Source organism: Malaclemys terrapin, chromosome 9 (genome assembly GCF_027887155.1).
Source record: "Malaclemys terrapin pileata isolate rMalTer1 chromosome 9, rMalTer1.hap1, whole genome shotgun sequence".
Taxonomy (NCBI): domain Eukaryota; kingdom Metazoa; phylum Chordata; order Testudines; family Emydidae; genus Malaclemys; species Malaclemys terrapin.
Window position 1 is genome coordinate 56,827,541 of NC_071513.1, and position 19,252 is coordinate 56,846,792.

Here is a 19,252-nt window from a genome sequence, read left to right on the forward strand (position 1 = left end):
CATTTATTTACATTGGACATACTGAGTGCTTTCTAAACACGCCGAAAGATGGTTCTTGCTCTAAGGAGCTCATAATCTATAAAGAGGCAAGTAGAATAGGGTAACAGGAACATGAACAAAAATAGACAAATCATATACAATTGATATAAAAGTCACCTTGATTCAGAGTAGCAGAGCAGAACTGGATCTTTAAGAGGGATTTAAATATGGGCAGGCTAGGGCCCATGCAAATGAGCTCTGGAAGGTCATACCAGACACAGGGGACAGACTAATAGAAGAAACAGAGGTGATTGTGAGATGCTGACCAACAGGTGCACAAGCCTGGGAACGCTGTTGGAGAGGAATGGACAGGGATCGATGTAATGCTTGACAAAGGAGGATATGCAAGGAGGGACAGTGTCATCTAGAGTTTTAAGATGGTAACAAGAAGTTTACATTTGAGGCAACAGTAGAAGGGGAACCAAGGCTGTGGGAGGAACTTCCAGGTTAAGTAGGACACCTTATCAGATGGTGACTCTGACTAATACCTCTGAGGGCACATAGTGCAGGTAGGGTATCGCAAAGTATTTGTGAAGACAGGCCAAGCAAGTCACCAGCAGCCACTGAACACCAGTGCAAAGGAGCATCAAAGTATGGGTCTGGGCCATACAATACAAATGCGAGCTTGTGACAGGGCTGGCTTTACCAGTGATATCACATAGTGGGTCGGGTCCCTGGGTCACAACTGTCCCCCGTCTTTAGCTTCTGCTGTGGTGTGTGCTCTGACAGTGTTGGTTTCCCTTCTGGTAGATAGTAACTCAGTCCTCTAGCCAGGTCACACTTGAAGTCCATGCCTTTCTGGGGTAACAAAATCTAACATCTCCCAAAAAGGAGTTTCTGGACCAACTCTGGGCCCCTGAAGACCTCACACACTTACTGCAGGGCTTATGGTGTCTTTATTCATCTTATCTCAAGGGGATTTATACCATCTTCACTAGTCTCCCAAACAATCCAACACAGGATAGAGAGAAATATTTCTTAATCCTTAAGGACAAGCTATTCCCTCTTCTGGTGCCTAAGGTAGCTACTGTCACTTGTGGACCCCCTTTTCGGGCAGCATGGACTCCTCTTGTACCCTCACCCAGGAGCTCTCAGGATAAGGCTATCCTTCCCTGTTATCCTCCCCCTTTCTTTGCTGTCTGGCTCTCTTTTAAACTCCTCCTCCAGCTGGAGCAGGCTTTGCAGGTGTGGTGGGGCGGGGCCACTTGAGCCCCAAAACTGTTTCTTAACTCCTCTTCTATCCCAGTGTAAGGTTTATATACCCCATCACAGGGCCATTATTGGCTACCTTGTTTACCTACACTACCACAGTGACCAACTATGTAGGCTGTGGCACTGGAAATATTTCATGTACAGTGTTAAATAATATTGGGTCATCTCTGTGCCTACTATCCAACTTCATCCCAGGCAAAAGGAGGAAGTAACTGGGTCTGGTCTGTGGAAAATTGAAGCATGAATGGGGCAGGTGATTCTTGTAGTTGGTGGAGCCTTGTTGAAAGTTATAGTTGGGAAATTGGAGATGCCCCATCATATGTTGGTGTGAAAGTAACAGGTAAAATGGAAGTAAGACTAGTCAGTATGCAAGTATAAAAGAACACAGGGTGAAAACCGGGCTGGAAGTTAAAAGTTCTTCCTAGATCTTGTCAGCAAGAGCTGAGGACTGACAATTCACCATTCTACCAAGAGGCAGAACTCCCTCCCCCCCGCCACACACACACACACACACACACACACACACACACACACACACACACACAAAGGCATCTCTGTACCTTGCGCACCCACCACAGTTCATGTAGAGTCCAAGGATGGAATCCAAGAGGAAGAAAGCCATGCATCTAGTACTTGAGACCAGTATGTGGGAGAACCACCAAACTGAGCCACACATAAGGGAGCAGCCCATCCTACATCTGCACTCTGATTTTGTACTGGGGACCACAACTAAATGGAGTATTACCCCAAACCTCAATTATAAAAGCCTCACTGGAATAACATGTAAGGTTTTACAGCTTAATGTCCACCTAAGAATATTTTAAGACAATTCAGGCAAAATCCCCCACTGCAGTCAATAGCAAAACTCCTACTGACATCAATGTGGTCAAAATTTCACCTGCACATTCTAAAATTTTAACCTAAAAACCCCATTTGCAGGAGAAAAGAGACATTTTTATGCTTTAACTCTTATACTATAAAATGTAACTTCCAGAGTAATCGCTGAATAATACATTACTCAAGTAATATATTAAAAATTAAGTTAAGAAACTTTTGCCTAAATTTCTTTTTCTTTCTGTAAATGACAAATGAGTGCCTGTAACTGAATGAAAGGTGAAATCCCCCATAATCTGCTTCTGGATTAGTTTTGTAGTGTGATGTACGAACTATGTAATTGTACTCCATTGTGAGCTATCTTTTTGGTTATTTGCTCTTAATGAGTAATAATTAACATAGAATTTAGTTTATTACGTGGATGGAGTCCTGAACCCTCTTTCTTGAACTATATTGGATGATGGTTAAGTCAGGCTTTTTCTGTAGAAATGTCAGTCTTCTGATAAAACTTTTCCAAATTATTTATTAAGACTTGGTTCAGTTTGGGTTCCAAGTGACTAATAACCCGTATAGTCCTGTATGTGGTATTTCTCTGGTGGTTTCTTATAGCTACTCGACCTGCAGATAGATTATCTAGTTGTGATAACAGAAAGTAAGATGTTCCATGTTGGTTTGATCTAATTAGGGTCTGATACGGGAAGGAAGGTGGATTTTCAGTCAAGAGCAGAGAGCCTAGGATTGTGACAGGTGTATTAGAGATTTGGCAAGAGCCCAATTAACACAAAGTCAAAAGGTGACTTACTGGCAATTAGTGTTAGATTAGAATATTTTGTCCACAGAATATTCTATGTTCTATATATTCTATTACATAGTTCAGACAAGCATGAGATCAATACAGGTCATGCCTGGCCTATGAAACAATCACCACGCCACATGTCCACAGAGCAGGAGAATGGAAGATCTGGTAGTTGGAAACTGCAGGCATTACTGAACCATCTAGAAGTCACTAGGTATCCCTCATGTTGACCTCATACCCAGCTAGGTTTGCACTTGGTGTGGCTCAGTCATGCCTCCACTGCCACTACCAGCGCTACCATGGCTACACTGTTATTTATACTCATGCCAGCTTGATGAGAGCTAGTACGAGTATGTGTACATGAGCAGGAGAATCACTTCCCTAGCTTGTATTGTAGCATCTTTTAAAGAACTATTTATATGAACAATCTCCTTTAGGTCACACTTGCCAAAAACTGTGTCCAAGAAGGCAAACAAACCATATCTGTAAAGCTTTGAGAAGATATGCAGAGCACCATGTGGGCACTGTGCAAATCTCCATAGACAATGAATTTTATCATTTGGCTAGCGTGTCAGACAGGTGTGACCCTAACAGCATCCCAATGCAAGAGGGCAGAGGGCTCACTGGTAAGTGGTAGTGAGTTTCAACGGGACTGACTAGTTCAGTGCACCCACTCACTAATGTCATAACCTGTATCTAAAAAAGTGTCATGTAGGATATCAATAGAAAGTGACAACATACTGATCATTAATGTTATTGCCTGGTGTATGCATGGAAGAGAAATTCAAAATTACAAACATATTGGGAATTATGTTCTTAAAGTGTGTTCGATAGGCTGTGGTGAAGTTGCCTCATCATAGATAAAGGAATGTAGTTCTGCCACCTGGAAGATATTTCCAGGGTACATTAAGAAACAGTGGGAATGCAATTTGTATAAAAGGTAAACAGACCCATCAAGGAAACAGGAGGAGGAGAAAACCACTCGGCATCATGTCAGGGGGGAGGAGATTGCAGGAAACAGATCAATTTGCATTTTAGCAAACAACAGCAGGGGAAGAAACGTGCATGAAACTTCCTTCATCAGGAAACTCCATGTCATCTTCCTCACAGCTTGAATTAACTTTACTTTGGGGTAGAGGTGGGGCAGTAACCTTCAGAAGAATCCATTTAAAATGTTCACTGTACTATAAAAGAGAGGCACAAAGTTATCTTTCACCTACAAAGACAAAGGAATCAAGCACTTTGAAGATCCTGACCAGAAGGGTTGACAGCCATCTTGCTGGAAGGCAGATTGGTAAGGAAACTATCTTGAACAGAGGGTTTGGCTTGTTGTATTTAGTCTTAGCCGTCAGAAAGCATTTTTCACTTTTATTTGCTTTCAACCATTTCTAACTATATCCTTTTAGACCTGAACTCAATGAAAATCCTCATCTTCTTTTATTAATAAACTTGTTTTATATTTAATCTAAACCAAGCCACTGCTGATAAATTTTCTTAGGGCCCAGAGACCATAAGAAAAGCTGTTGAAATTTTCACTGTCTCAATCTTTCTTAGATAGAATTTTAGGGCTCTAGCTACATATATGGAATGCCACTGTCTGCTAAGATTCTGGGAATTAGGACAAAACCTAGGAATATACATTCCTAGTTAATAAGAAAGGGAAAGAGAACCTTGAGGAAGACACATTTCTGAAGTACATCACATCTGATTAAAAACATAAATGGGCAAGAGCAGGAAAAGGCTGCTGATTCACCCACTCTAAGGCCAGACTACGACTCTGCCAGATCAGGTGCCAGCTCATGCTAATGCCCTTAGGTCTCACTGAACACTGACAAATGCTTAGCTGGAAACCAGTCTGGCTCATCTCTGTGTTAGTATTGTTAAAATAGGAATAAGATTTATAAAAATGTATTTAGCGTTTCGACTTTATGAAATGCTTGCGAGTTGCTGAATGCATTAATCTCGCTTATAAAACCTGTATCTCATGTTATAAGGTAATATTTAAGTGTTTGCTCTGTAAAAATAAAAGTGTTTGCTCTGAAACTGGAAACCCCCACAGTCAGGAGAGAAGCATTACCAAGTGTGATATACTAGTTTACCACAAAAGGTGTCATTTCCTGCCCAATAAAAGAAGACCTATAGACACCATTGTGGAACATCAGTGTCCAAAAGACTTTGTTGATTGCTCCCCCCGCTCAATGCCCATGAAGAGAGATGTGCAGGTAGACATGTCCCATCACAACTTGAACTCTGGGAGAAGGGAATACAAATCTCTGCCATGAAAAATGTGTCATAGACCATGAAATCTGGTCTTTTGTGTACTTTTACCCTATACTATAGGGATTTCATGGGGGGAGACCAGCATTTCTCAAACTGAGGGTCCCAACCCAAAAAAGGATTGTGTGTGTGTGGGGGGGGTTGCATGGTTATTGTAGAAGATCACGGTATTGCCACCCTTACTTCTGTGCTGCCTTCAGGGCTGTGTGGCCGGAGATTGGTGGCAGCTGACCAGGTGCCCAGCTCTCAAGGCGGCACCCCACCAGTAGCAGTGCAGCAATACCATACTATGCCGCCCTTCCTTCTGCGCTGATGCCTTCAGAGTTGGGTCAGGACTCTTACAGTTACAACACTGTGAAATTTCAGATTTAAATATCTGAAATCATTAAATTTATGATTTTTAACATCCTATGACCCTGAAATTGGCCAAAATGGATCATGAATTTGGTAGGGCCATAGGTATAGTGCTTGAGGAGTTCACACTTGATACTTGAAGAAATCTAAGTACAGAACTCACAACCAGTTTGCGGTTTGTGCCCTGGTTAGTAACAGTCTGCCCTGAGGTTCATACTCACATTTGTGAGCCACTCCAGACAGCCTGACATAGACATAGGTCAAATTTTTCAAAAATAGGGGCCTCAAGTTAGACTCTAAAGCATAAAATTCTCAAAAGTGCCTAAGTGTCTTTCAGGAGGACGCAGGTTCCTAAAATGACTTGGGTGCTTCTGAAATGGGATTTATGCTATTGGTATAAAAAGTCACTTGTTAGGCAAACTCAAATGCCATGAACAGAGGCAGCTAACAGAAAGGTTTCAGAGGGAGTATAGACAGGGAATGTGAGAGCCTTTCATTCCAGGTTTAGGTCTACACACGATTTCAAGATGGTCAGCAATGGAAAAGTGGTGGTGACCTATAATCGATGTGCCATGTTTTCTTTCCTGCCTGAAGCCAGAAGGGACTTCCTGAACAAAAAGTGCAAGCCGGTGGCTGTGCTGGAGGAAACGATTCTTGGATTGAAGAGGCAAGTAGAGACGCTACTGAGAATCAGAGATGCTGAGGAGTTCCTAGACAGCCAGGTTTGAGAGACATCAGTACCCTACGTTCAAGCAAGAAGGGAGCTGGTCAGTAAAGAGTTAGAAAGAGAGGAAATCAGAGAGGACCCCTCACAGTTCGTAACCAGAGGCAAGAGGTCATGGCAGCATTCTTCAAAGTTGGAGACAGATGAGCATAGATACGTTGTGGCCACCAGAGATAAGAGGACCAGGAGGAATTCCACACAGCAAGAAGATTCCAATTGATACTAGGTCCTCAATATGAAAACCATGGAAGTTACCTCTCCTGAGCCATTTGGTACAAAGCATACCAGTTGGGTACACTTGTAGATGGTAGGTTGGCCCAACCTGTAAAAAAAGCAAAGTTGCACACAGAGTTCTCCAACTGTCCAAGGAAGACAGAATCTTTGCTGGGGATTCACTACTGAAGAATCGAAAGAATATTCAGCGAAAGACAAGCAGACAGCAGGACAGTGTGCTGTCTTCTCATAGCCAAGACATGAGATGTCACTCTGCGATTAAATAGACTTCTGAAGTTGACAAGTGAGGATCCACTGGTGATGGTTCTTATCAGCACTAATAAGACTGCCTTGTGGGATATCTCACAGATAGTTGATGACTTCAGGGATTTTGGACGTGTGCTGAAGAAGAATAATGTCCAAGTAATCTTCTCTGAGATCCCTCCTGTCCCATGACTGAAGAGAACCACTGGGAAGGTAAGTGGTGGAAGGTTTTGGTTTTGTGGAGCAATGGTCCACTTTCTGTGGGGAGAAATCGTTTGGATGGCCTCCACCTCAGTAGAAGGGGACAGAGTCTCCTCAGGGACAGGCTGGCTAAAGTAGTCACACGTGTGGTAAACTAATAATAAAAGGGGAGGATAATTCTTTAATTGCCTAGGAGCCCGGGTAACAAACAAGAGGAATTGGAATTGCTCATTTATTAGCATAAGTTCAACCTAGTCAGTATTACAGAAATCTGATAGAAAGACTTGCATGACTGGAATGTTAAAATCACTGGTTATGTTTTATTTAGGAAAGACTGAGTGAGCAAATTGGGAGGGGAAGTAGCACTCTGTCAAAAATGGCATTTTCTGTTTCCAAGTCACTGATAATTCAGAAGAAAATTATCTTGAATACTTATCAATCGATGTTCTAACATAAAGCACAAGATGGGGTATCAGTTAGTGTCGGCTACAGAACACCAAATCAGGCTAGGGAACAGGATAACTGGCTCCTTATGCACCTATCTATAATGTGTAGAGAAAAAAGCTGCGTCATTATGGGGGACTTCAATCTGATTGACACACTCTGAAGGTCTCGTGCTGCCAGTATTAAAACTTGCTTGGAATTTCTACATGTGATAGATACCTATTTCCTATTTTAAAAAGTATTTCAACCAACATGGGGGAATTCTATATTAGTTTTAGTCTTGATAGATAAAAAGGAACTAATCACAGAACTGAAAATTAACAGTAGCTTGGGTACCTTAAGTATCATGATCTGATTATATTTTTAGTGTGGAAACAAAATAAAGTCCAGGTGTGTGTGTGTGTGTGTGTGTGTGTGTGTGTGCGTGTGTGTGTGTGTGCGTGTGTGTGTGTGTGTGTGTGTGTGTGTGTGTGTGTACACGTACACACTTGGTGCTTTAACAGGGGGAATTGTTTTGGAACACTTTACTAGATGCCCACAAAGTCGGAATGCCGTATTAGTTAAAAATATAAATCTGATCTACAGGGGAAGTGAAGGAAGCTGTAAACACCCCCCCCAAAATCATAACAAATGGAAGAAAGGGAAAATTGATAGGGGAGGGCAGCCCTGCTCTTCCCGGCCAGCCAGAGCGCCGAGGGGAGGGCAGTGAGCCCGGCCACGGCCCCACTCTCCCCGGTGGCCAGAGCGCTGGGAGGAGAGCGGAGAGCCCGTGTGGGGCCCCGCTCTCCCTGACTGGCTGGAGTGCCGGGAGGAGGGCGAAGAACCTGGCCGCGGCCCCGTTCTCCCCGGCCGGCCAGAGCGCCGGGGGAGGGCGGCCCTGCTGTTCCCGGCCAGCCGGAGCACCGAGGGGAGGGCGGTGAGCCCAGCCGCGGCCCCGCTCTTCCTGGCGGCCGGAGCGCCGGGGGGAGAGTGGCGAGCCCGGCCGCGGCCCCACTCTCCCCGACCGGCCGGAGCGCTGGGAGGAGGGTGGCGAGCCCGGCTGTGGCCCCGCTCTCCCCGGCCGGAGCGTCGGGAGGAGGGCGGAGAGCCTGGCCACGGCCCTGCTCTCCCCGGCCGGTCAGAGCACCGGGGGAGGGCGGCGAGCCTGGCCGCGGCCCCGCTCTCCCCGGGTGAGCGCCGCCCCCCTCCAGGTGCCGCCCCAAGCACAGGCTTGGAGGGCTGGTGCCTGGAGCCGGCCCTGGTAATGAGTATAATTCATAAGCTAGAAACGGTCGAAAATCAATAAGGGAAGCCAAGGGACACAAAGAGAAACTTATGGCCAGCAGAGTTACTGACATTAAGAACTTTTTTTAGGTATACTAGGAACAAAAAGAATCCTGACAATAGTGTTGGTGCATTACTAGATGGAAATGGTAGAATTATCAATAATAATACTGAAAAGGCGAAATAATTCAATAAATATTTCCATTCTGTTTAGGTTAACAAAGAGAAGGATAAGGGGTGACTTGATTACAGTCTGTATGTACCCACATAGGGAATAAATAATAATGGCTCTTCAGTCTAGAAGAGAAAGGTATAACACAGTCCAATGGCCGGAAGTTGAAGCTAGACAAATTCAACTGGAATATAGCAAAAATTTTTAACAGTGAATGCAATTAACTTTTGGAACAATTTATCAAGGGTCATGGTGCATTCTCCACCACTGACAAATTTTTAAATCAATCTTGGATATTTTTCTAAAAGATTTCCTCTAGGAATTATACTGGGGAAGTTTTATTGTCTGTGTTTTACAGGAGGTCTGACAAACAACCTGGTAGGTGTAGGGTAGGCAAAATACAGCCCGGGGACCGCATCCAGCCCTCCAGACGTTTTAATCCGGCCCTCTAGCTCTTGCTGGGGAGCGGGGTCCGGGGCTTGCCCTGCTCCGGCGCTCCAGCTGGGGAACGGGATCGTGAGCATTCATGGCCCGTCATACAATTTCCATACCCAGATGTGGCCCTCGGGTCAGAAAGTTTGCCCAGCCCTGGACTAGATGATCACAACGGCTCCCTCTGGCTTTAGAATCTATGAATTTATGGAAAGTCACAAACACTTTTGAAAATGTTATCCTTAGTCCATATATAAGTGTCTGCAAGAGGAATTTTCAAAAATACCGAAATGAGAAGCCCCACTGACCTTAAGGTACTTTAGCCTCTTATTTCTGAAAATTTTAGTCAGGATCTCTAAAGCTGTGGTAGCTAGAGCTCAAGGGCAGTGGGGCGGGGGAGCAAAGCGGGTTTAAAACAAGTTTAAGGTTTTATGGAAGAGGTACAGGTCTCTGAAGGATTTTTTGTTTGCTGTGTTTTAAGCAGAGCGGCTCTATGAAACCTAGAAATAAGAGGACAGTATTACACAGAAAACCCACAAATGTTTCCTATTTGTGACTGTAAACGAGGACTGTTAATTAGGTTGAGAGCAAGCATATAAACAGTACATATCCACTGCTTTAGGCAGGGCCGGCTCCAGGCACCAGCCCACCAAGCTTGTGCTTGGGGCGGCACCTGGAGGAGGGCGGCGCGGTGCTCCGGCCACCAGGGAGAGCGGAGCTGCAGTGGGCTCGCCGCCCTCCGCCTGGCACTCTGGCCGCCGGCGAGAGTGGAGCCCCGGCCGGGCTCTCCGTCCTCTGCTCTGGCCGCCGAGGAGAGCGGCGGGCTCGCCGCCCGCCCCCCGGCGCTCCGGCCGGGCTCGGCGCCCTCCCCTGCCACGCTGGGGTGGGAGGGGAGCGGCGGGAGGCTTTTTTCCTTGGGCAGCAAAAAAGCCAGAGCCGGCCCTGGCTTTAGGTACTTTGGGAAATATTTAAAAACACACAACTTAAACAGCAATAAAAGGAGCTGCCTATTTTCACCTACAAAGCCAGAGTTATTCATCCAGCAAAGAGTCAGAGTATCCACCCTCCCTCCTAAAGTTGCAGTTCTTTCAGTGTCCACCAAAAGTGACAAGCAAAAAACCCGCCAGAATTCTCCCGTCAACCTAATGCTGTCTACATCAGGGGTTAGGCTGGTTTAATAGCGTCGCACAGGAATGTGGATTCTTCATATCCCTGAGTGACAAAGTTTTACAGACCTAGTTTCCTAGTGTAGACCAGGTCCGAATCTTTAAAGAACTCTAAGCTGGATTCTGGCTACTCTTATAAGTTGCTACTTACTTATTATGACTAAAGGTCCCAAAATCTGGAGATTTTATGAAGAAAGTGAAATGATTCAACTGGTCTATTTCATAAATATGCACTGCTTCATTTGTATATTTCGTCTCTCTAGTTTTAAGGATTATTTTTTAAATTTACTACTCCTGCTCCTCAATTGTTCTGCTACCATAATAGCCAGGCTATCATAAAAGTCCATACAATATATAATATTAGGAAGCACTTAGGGAAAATTAAGCAGAAAAACAAGCTGAAGTTAACCACCTGGCTCTATGATTTCAAAAATATATTTGCTGCAACCTGATCACAGAGCTTTTTGCATCTCAGTAATCAATTAAAATCAGACTGGAGACAGCACTCAAGAATATGCAACAGGAAAGAAAACAGCACTGGTAGAGAGAGGAACAGAATGGCCTAATATTTTAAGACTTTTCCAGCTACAATTTCTGTGCTCATTTAGGAGGAGAAGATAAAAATATAGAATCATACCTTCATATAGTGTTTGAAGATATCTGCTGCTGCATGCATGTCTACAATATCATAGATAATAAGTTTGCTAAAGGCTGCCAGAAGGTTCCTTCTTTTATGTAAAGCCTCTATTTTGTTAGCTTCATCTTCTTCATCTCCCTCTAAATACAGTAAAGAAAATATTTATTAACATCTGCTGTTTTCTAAGGGAACACAAAATCCTATTATTTTTGTTTAATAAAATCAACAGTTTTTGTAAAATTAAACTAGCCAAAAATATATCTAGCGTACTTTCAGGAGAAACTAAAACCAAAAAGAGTGAAACTCAAGCTGTTTTTTTGTTAACGATCTTGGCAAGTGAACAATTCGCAGATGCTTCTTTAATCTGGTTGCATTGAACCTATGCATTTCACATATGAACAATCAGAAATAAGAATCACATTGCAGAATGATTTTTGCAACAAAATCTCTAGGAGATGCTTTGATTTGACATTCCTGGCACTCCAAAATAGGAACAAATAATAGAAGAGAAATGTCAATTGATTATGAGAAACATTATGAGAAACATAAAATGCAACATAAGCAAACCGTCTGTGAATGAAAATAACAAGATATAATAATCAAACACGTGAAAATAACAGACCAGGACATAATAAATGAGATTCCACCAATTTGGTAAAAAAGTATGTTAGTTGCAAATATTGAGAACAGTGATCACTTCACTGTAGAGTGAATTCAACCAGATGAAAAAAAACACAATTGGTATATAAAAGGGGGCATTTACCTTTTGTAACACCTGTTCTCTAACTATATTGCCTCTACTGAACCAGCTACTTGGGCACAGAACCTTTTCAAACAGTAGTGATGGGCAGGGTCACGTGCATGTCCCTCAAGCCCTGGTTGCTCTGGGCCAAGGGTATGAATAGGACCCCACCAATGTTCCTTTAATTCCCTCTGCCTCCAACTCAAGTTGCAGTTGCGCCCTGAAGAAGAGAAGGCTTGAAGGGTCAGAGTTGCTTTGTGGAGGCAGTACTGCTGCCTAAGCTTGCCAACCTAGCAAGGAGGGGTTTAACCTAGGTTCAAAGGGGGCAGGTGACAAAAGTCCACAGGTAAGTATAAAAAATGATGACCTTAACAAAGGATTAGATGTGAGATATCTTGATTTTGGTAAGGCTTTTGACTCAGTCCCACATGACATACTCATAAGCAAACTAGGGAAATGTGGTCTAGATGAAATTATTATAAGGTGGGTGCATGACTGGCTGAAGGACCATATTCAAAGAGTAGTTATCAATAATTCACTGTGAAACTGGGAAGATGTATCTAGTGGGACACACAGGAGTCTGTCCTGGGTCCAGTACTATGCAATATTTTCATTAATGACTTGGATAATGGAATGGAGAGTATCCCTATAAAATTTCAGATGGCACCATGCTGGGAGGGGTTGTAAGCACTTTGGAGGCCAGGATTAGAATTCAAAACAACCTTGACAAATTGGAGAATTGGTCTGAATTCAACAATTCAATATAGACAAGTGCAAAGTACTACATATCGGAAGAAAAAATTAAATGCACAATTACAAAATGGAGAATAACTGGCTATGTGGAAGTACTGCTGAAAAGGATCTGGGGTTTCTAGTGGATCACAAATTGAATACGAGTCAACAATGTGATGTAGTTACAAAAAAGACTAATATCATTCTGGGGTATATTAACAGGAGTGTGGTATGTAAGTCATGGGAGGTAACTGTCCCACATTCGTTGGCACTAGTAAGGCCTCAGCTAGAGTACTTGAGAAGGGCAAGAAGGGCAGAACCTCTGATCTCAACAGGTTCTTCTGAGAGGGATCCCTGGATAGGGATTGGAGAAGGGGATTGAGAGGAGGAATAATTTTGAATTCTATTGGATACTTGTGAATAATTTCTAAAATTACTTGTCTGTGGTAATAGATGTTTAGAAGTTAGATGCAGATGGTCTCCAAATGGAATGAGACTAGATTAAAATTGGATCACAACTCTCAGGCATTATGTCAAACTTGGGACCTAAGGCCTGGCACAGTAGATTGTAAAGATAATTGGTTCACCTCCTGTTTGTGGTTTGGTTTGTGGTTTAAAGCTCCATCTCTTTTGCTTAGAAGACTGTTGAGGATGATATTGTTGATGATAATATTGTCTCCTTTGGGTAATGTATGAGGAAGAGGAAGATGATTAATTCTGTTGTGTTGGTACCTGAAAACTGATATTCCAGGTCTCTTCCTGGACTGCTGATAAATGCCCAAGAGTCTAGTGCTGTACCTGCTCCTTCATTTTTCCAGAAACTCATCTGTTCTGGAACTGAACAATCCTTTTCCCTAAAGGGGTGATCATCTACCTTGGAGTTGGTTTCAGAGAAAGCCTGAAGATCTAAGCCAAACATACCTTCCAATGGAAATTGCAGAAGTTACAATTCTAACTGCAGAACCTGAAGAATCAAACAATGCTCTCGGGGCAGGTTTCACAACTTAATGTCCCTCTGGCATATGTGAGTTTTCTCTGTTTACTTTGGAGAGATTTGGTGAACACTGACATTTTCCCCCAAAGATAATAATGGTAGTGTGTCACTATAGCTTGGTAATTTATTACCCTTAAACCTAAAATAGAGGAAGAGAGACTTTTCTCCCCAGTAAATCCAGACTTATTTGAAGAAATAGAATGCACCTGTCCATTTTTAGATCTTTGTACAGCCACCTCTACAACCAAAGACTTCATGGCTGGATGTGGGGAAATATGAGAAATTGTCTTGGAGCATGTGGTATAATTTGTCTGCCTTTTTAGACATCACCTGAACAGAATCTGTACTTGACCAGATTAAATTTTGCAGGTTGTACAAAACCATCTAACCCAGGCAGTGAAACTCTATCAGAAGAGCAAAGACCAAGGATGTCAAAGACTGGGTATATGAATTCTCCGCTATTGAGGTGGTTGGTAATTTGCGAGTAGTTGCCATTCCTTCCATTAACTCATGAAAAGCAACAGAATTTTCAGATGGAGAGGATCCAGAAGTCACCCTCACATTTTCATCAGCAGATGCAGGATTGTCAAATTCAGGATCTGTCTCCTGATATTTTTGCACAACAATCTGCTCCTTTACTATGGTAGGAGATCACTCTCTCCTTATGTTTCATACACAGATCAGATATCTTCATATCTGAAAAGAGATACAGAGAGCAGAAGGCACGGTTGTGAGGCACAATATTAGCTACACTTTAGTGAAGTTTTTCTGAAAGTGAATACTACATAGCACAGCTGTTGGGAAGAGCAAAATTGGTATTAGGAGTAGAACAAGTAAATAATATTTAGCTATAATATAGCACTTTACATCTTCAAAGCACTGTTCAAACAACAGTTGTTAACTAGAACATGACACCTGGATGCTGAAAAGCAATACTATCTGATCTGTCCTCTTTCACAGTTAAAGGAAATGCTTTGTTCCTTCCACAGGAAGAAAGGAACATAGACAGACAGGAAAGAAGGACAGCTTCATCTTTAAATCCTTTCTTAAAATTCACCGCTGTTGTGATGCCTGCGAAACATTAAATGGCAAGGCTCTGATGTGCTGTGACTGCTGTTTATTACACTAATTGTAATCGTCTCACCTTGTGCTCTCCTTGCTAGCTGCTTCTTGCGCCACCTGTTATCTCTCACCATGTACTTAGACTGTGAACTATTTAGGGAAGGGACCACTTTTTCATAGATTTATTGAGTTTATAGCCAAGAAAGGACCATCTAGTCTGACCTTCTTTAAATCAAAGGCCATTAAATTTCACCCTGGATTGAGCCTAATAACTTATGTTTGACTAAAGTGCATCTTCCAGAAAGGTATCTGGTCTTGAACATAGATGCATTAAAAAAAATTACAACAACGAAGGAAGAATGCTATTACAGGTGTATGCCATGGCAATTTATACTCTCCCCCATCCTCTGAATGAAAATGCTCTATGAAATTTCATTTTATAACATTGTTATCTGTTGTAAAGGTGTGCAGGACTACTGATCATGTACCAACATTTATCTCCAAAGAAAGCAAGAGGCAAAAACAAGAACTTCATATGATACATTTAGGTGCACAGATCTGTATTTTTTCCTGACAGTCCTGTGTGTCAGGTGAGAGAGGACAAGTACAAAATGTGATGGCTAAACATACATACCCATGCTCTGGTTCTCATCATCTTGGTCAATGAAGACATGGTCCATCACAAAGCTAAGGAGTTCAGACTGGAGCCCAGAGTCTGGATTGAACACCAAAGGTTGAAGACCCTCTCTACCTCCAGTCATCAGCTGATGGCTAAAAATCATCAAGAGATCACAGAGCAGCATGAAAGCCTGAAACACAAAGTTACTGCATTCAGTTAACCCATAAGGGTCAAGATAATTTTAAAATATAAATATGCTGTTTATATAATTTCTAGACATTTTCCCACCACTAAATGGTAATTGCCCTTCTGTAACAATGCAGAGTTGTGATAGTTTGATACTCTTGGGTCCATGCTTTGTGAAGGAGATCACAGGGAACTTCTATAACTCTTAAGTTTTACACCTTTGACTTCTGACAGGATACTGTTTGCCAGCTTTCCAGTGGCATAAGGTGGATCCCCACTACCTTGAACTGCCAGTTCTTTGTTACTGAAACAAACAAATTAGAATTGGAAAAAGGAAAATGAGAGTTAACAAAACTTCCAACACTGAGATGAGTGGTGGGTTAGTGAGTGAAGATCTAAAAGTTGTTTATCTTACAAGAACAAAAGATCAAAAGTGCCCAGTTTTCCTTGAAAACCATGGAAGTTGCACATGTTCATTTGCAGAGATGAGTAGGCAGCAGGTAATTATCTCTTCTGCAGAGATACATACTGTGACAGATCCGTACTCTGTGTGACAGACCCAAACCAGTGGGGTACAGGAGTCTGGTAGAGGGCAAATATACTGGTCACTGGATGAGTAGTTTTCTGTTCCCTGAGTGACCAGACCTATTGGGATCCAGGAAGTGGGTGGGCAAAGCCCGCCCACTGCTAAAGGATCCCCCCCAGCCTAAGGGGGGGTCCACAGGACCTGGAGACCAAAAAAGTACAGGGGACAACTAATAAAAGAACACGGATAGGAGTGAGGTCAAAGGGTCAAACGAAGCGAACCAGACGGGGACACCGAGCAGAGAACCCCGGACAGCGCCCACTGCTCCTCGAAGGCGTCAAGGGAGCCAGTAGACGCCGCCCAGAGGAACTCTGCCCGGATACGTGAAAGAACGGAGGACCTGAAATACGCCCCACAGTCACAGGAAACTCCATCGGCCAACCTCCTTACTCTGGTTTTATAGATGGCCAGTTTTGCTGGGGCCAGAAGGAGGTTGACCAGGAGGTCCCGCGACTTTGTGGGGCGACGGATAGGGAGTGCATAAATAAAAAGGTGAGGAGAAAAGTGTAACCAAAATCTTAACAAAATATCCGTGAGGAGCCGGAATAGGGGCTGCAGCCTGGCGCACTCCAGGTAAACATGCGCCAGGGTCTCCCTCACGCCGCAAAAGGGGCAGGTGTCTGGGATAGGAGTAAACCGCGCCAAGTACATGCCCATGCTCACGGCTCCGTGAAGGAGCCGCCAACTGATGTCCCCGGTGGGCTTCGGGATCAGAGCAGAAAAAAGGCTGGCCCACCGGGGCTCCTCACCCTCCAGAGGTGGCAGAAGGTCCCGCCACTTCGTATCGGGGCGGGACGCGAGGGTGAGGACATGAAGAACATGGAGCACGAGCGTGTATAGATGTTTCCTTGGCGCGGTCCGGAACAGAACCGGCTGCAGATGGTGCAGCCGGCTCATGGCGAATGGACGGGGAGGGGGCTGGTTGGGTCCACGGGGCAGGGGCCCGATGAAAAAGTCTGGAGGGCTCGGAGTGGAGGGTGGGTGGGGCGTGCCCTCTCGCAAGACCCGGTTGAGATAGTCCCGAGCAGCGGGCGGCAAAGCGGCCCTCACCTCCTGAAGTACACGCCGGGGAGTACGAGGTCTGGAGAGCCCCATGAGCTGAGCGAGCGTCAGGGGATCCAGCCAGTCTCCCCGGTCGTAGTCCAGGAGGTCTCCGACTTTGGTGACTTCTGCTAGGACCAACCTCTGGCGCACCATGGGGGACTCCGCCACCTGCACACGAAGCTGGGGGTTGTATAGCAGGGGCTCCGCGAGGAGATCTGCCCCCATGGACCTGGTCACTGAAAACAGTTTCCAGGTCCGGAGGAGGTCCTGGTAGAAGACCGGCAGCTCGGAGAGGCCTCGCGGAAGACCTCTCGGATGGAGACAAAGGAGCTGCCGGTCATATCGGAGCCCTCTGAAGCGGCGCAAGAAGGTGTGCGCCAATACGCTCCATGCCGGACTACCTGCACCATAAAGGAGCCTCTGCAGGGCCTGGAGGCAGAAGACGTGGACCTGAGCGTGCAGACACTTCAGGCCCTGCCCTCCCTCCTCCAGGGGTAGATGGAGAACCCCCGCAGAGACCCAGTGCAGTCCTGACCAAAAGAACTCCAGAATCAACGTCTGGAGGGTGGTCAGGAAGCCTGGGGCCGGGACCAGGGTGTTGAGCCAGTACCAGAGCATGGACAGGACTAGTTGATTGAGCACCAGTGCTCTCCCTCGAAGGGAGAGACACCGGAGTAGTCCTGTCCATTTCCGGAGCCGCTCCGACACTCTGCCCTCTAAACCTAGCCAGTTCTCCGGCGGAGACGGATGCGTGGCAGAAAGGTAAACGCCGAGATAGAGCAGCAGACCCGCGCTCCACTGGATGGCCTGAAGCGCGGGTGGGAGGGAGCTCGCCTGCCACCCGTCCCCTACCACCAGGCCAGAGCTCTTGACCCAGTTAACCCGGGCGGAGGAGGCCGCCGAATAGATGGTCTGGCAAGCCTCCACCCGCACCAAGTCGCCCGGGTCCTGGAACACGAGGAGCACGTCGTCGGCGTACGCCGACAGGACCAGCCGCAGCTCCGGCTCCCGCAGCACCAACCCTGCCAACCTCCTACGGAGGAGACAGAGGAAGGGCTCGATCGCCAGAGCATACAGCTGGCCCGAGAGGGGGCACCCTTGACGTACTCCTCGCCCGAAGCGGACCGGTTCGGTCAGGGTCCAGTTGAGCCTGACCAAACACTCTGCGGAGGCGTACAGCACCTGGAGAAAACCCACAAACTGGGGCCTGAAGCCAAATGCTCGCAGAGTGCCCAGGAGATACCCGTGGTCCACCCTGTCGAACGCCTTCTCCTGATCCAGGGACAGGAGGGCGAACGACAGACCATCCCTACACCCGAGTTCCAAGAGGTCCCGGACCAGATACAAATCGTCGAAGATGGTGCGGCCCGGGACGGCGTAGGTCTGGTCTGGGTGGATCACGTCCACCAACACGGACCCTAGCCGCAGCGAGATGGCCTTCGCTACGATTTTATAGTCCGTGCTGAGGAGCGAGATGGGACGCCAATTCCGTAAATCGCGGAGGTCCCCTTCTTCGGCAATAAGGTCAGCACGGCTCGCCTGCACGAAAGAGGGAGGACCCTGCCCTGCAAGGACTCGGCCCAGACAGTGACAAGGTCCGGGTCGAGGACGTCCCAAAACACGCGGTAGAACTCCACGGTCAGCCCATCCATGCCCGGAGATTTATTGGTGGGCATGCAGCGGAGGGCTTCCGAGAACTCGGCCAGAGTGAGAGGCAGCTCCAGCCGGTCTCGGTCGCCCACGCTGAGCGTCGGGAGTTCATCCCAGAGCATTCTGCAAGTGTTAGGATTGGTCGGATCCGGGGAGAAAAGGCCTGCGTAGAAGGCCCTGGCCCTCCCGCACATTTCCGCCGGATCCGTGAGGGGGGTGCCGTCCTCTGCTAGAAGGCAGGTGACGTGCTTTTTAGCCCCCCTCTTTTTCTCCAGGGCATAGAAGAAGCGGGAACTGCGATCCATCTCCCGAAGGAGGCGGATGTGGGATCGAACAAAGGCACCTCAGGCCCAATGGTCCTCGAGGGTCCGCAGCTCTTCCCGCTTCTCCCGGCACGCTCCGCAGAGGGATGGATCACCGGGGCTGGCGGCCAGACGCCTCTCCAGCTCTAAGACCTTCCGTTCCAACTGCCCTATCGCCGCATCCCTCCATCGGCTGGCGCCCCGGGTGTAGTCACGGCAGAAGAGCTGGGCGCACACCTTCCCCAGGTCCCACCACCGTCGCGCTGAGGGAAAGGCATGCCGCTGCCCTCGCCAGGCTAGCCAGAAC

General features: G+C 46.0%; 1 protein-coding gene across 5 annotated transcripts in view; it reads right to left on the minus strand.

Moving 5' to 3' along the window:
* Positions 1-19,252, minus strand: part of STAG1 (stromal antigen 1) — a 391,372-nt gene that overhangs the window by 42,423 nt on the left and 329,697 nt on the right. For all 5 annotated transcript variants that reach the window (XM_054039941.1, XM_054039940.1, XM_054039942.1 and 2 more), the window contains 2 exons: positions 15,193-15,367; positions 11,029-11,168 (listed from right to left, as the gene is read on the minus strand). In XM_054039941.1, coding sequence (XP_053895916.1) covers positions 11,029-11,168; positions 15,193-15,367 — 315 coding nt within the window. The remainder of the gene's footprint in view (positions 1-11,028; positions 11,169-15,192; positions 15,368-19,252) is intronic.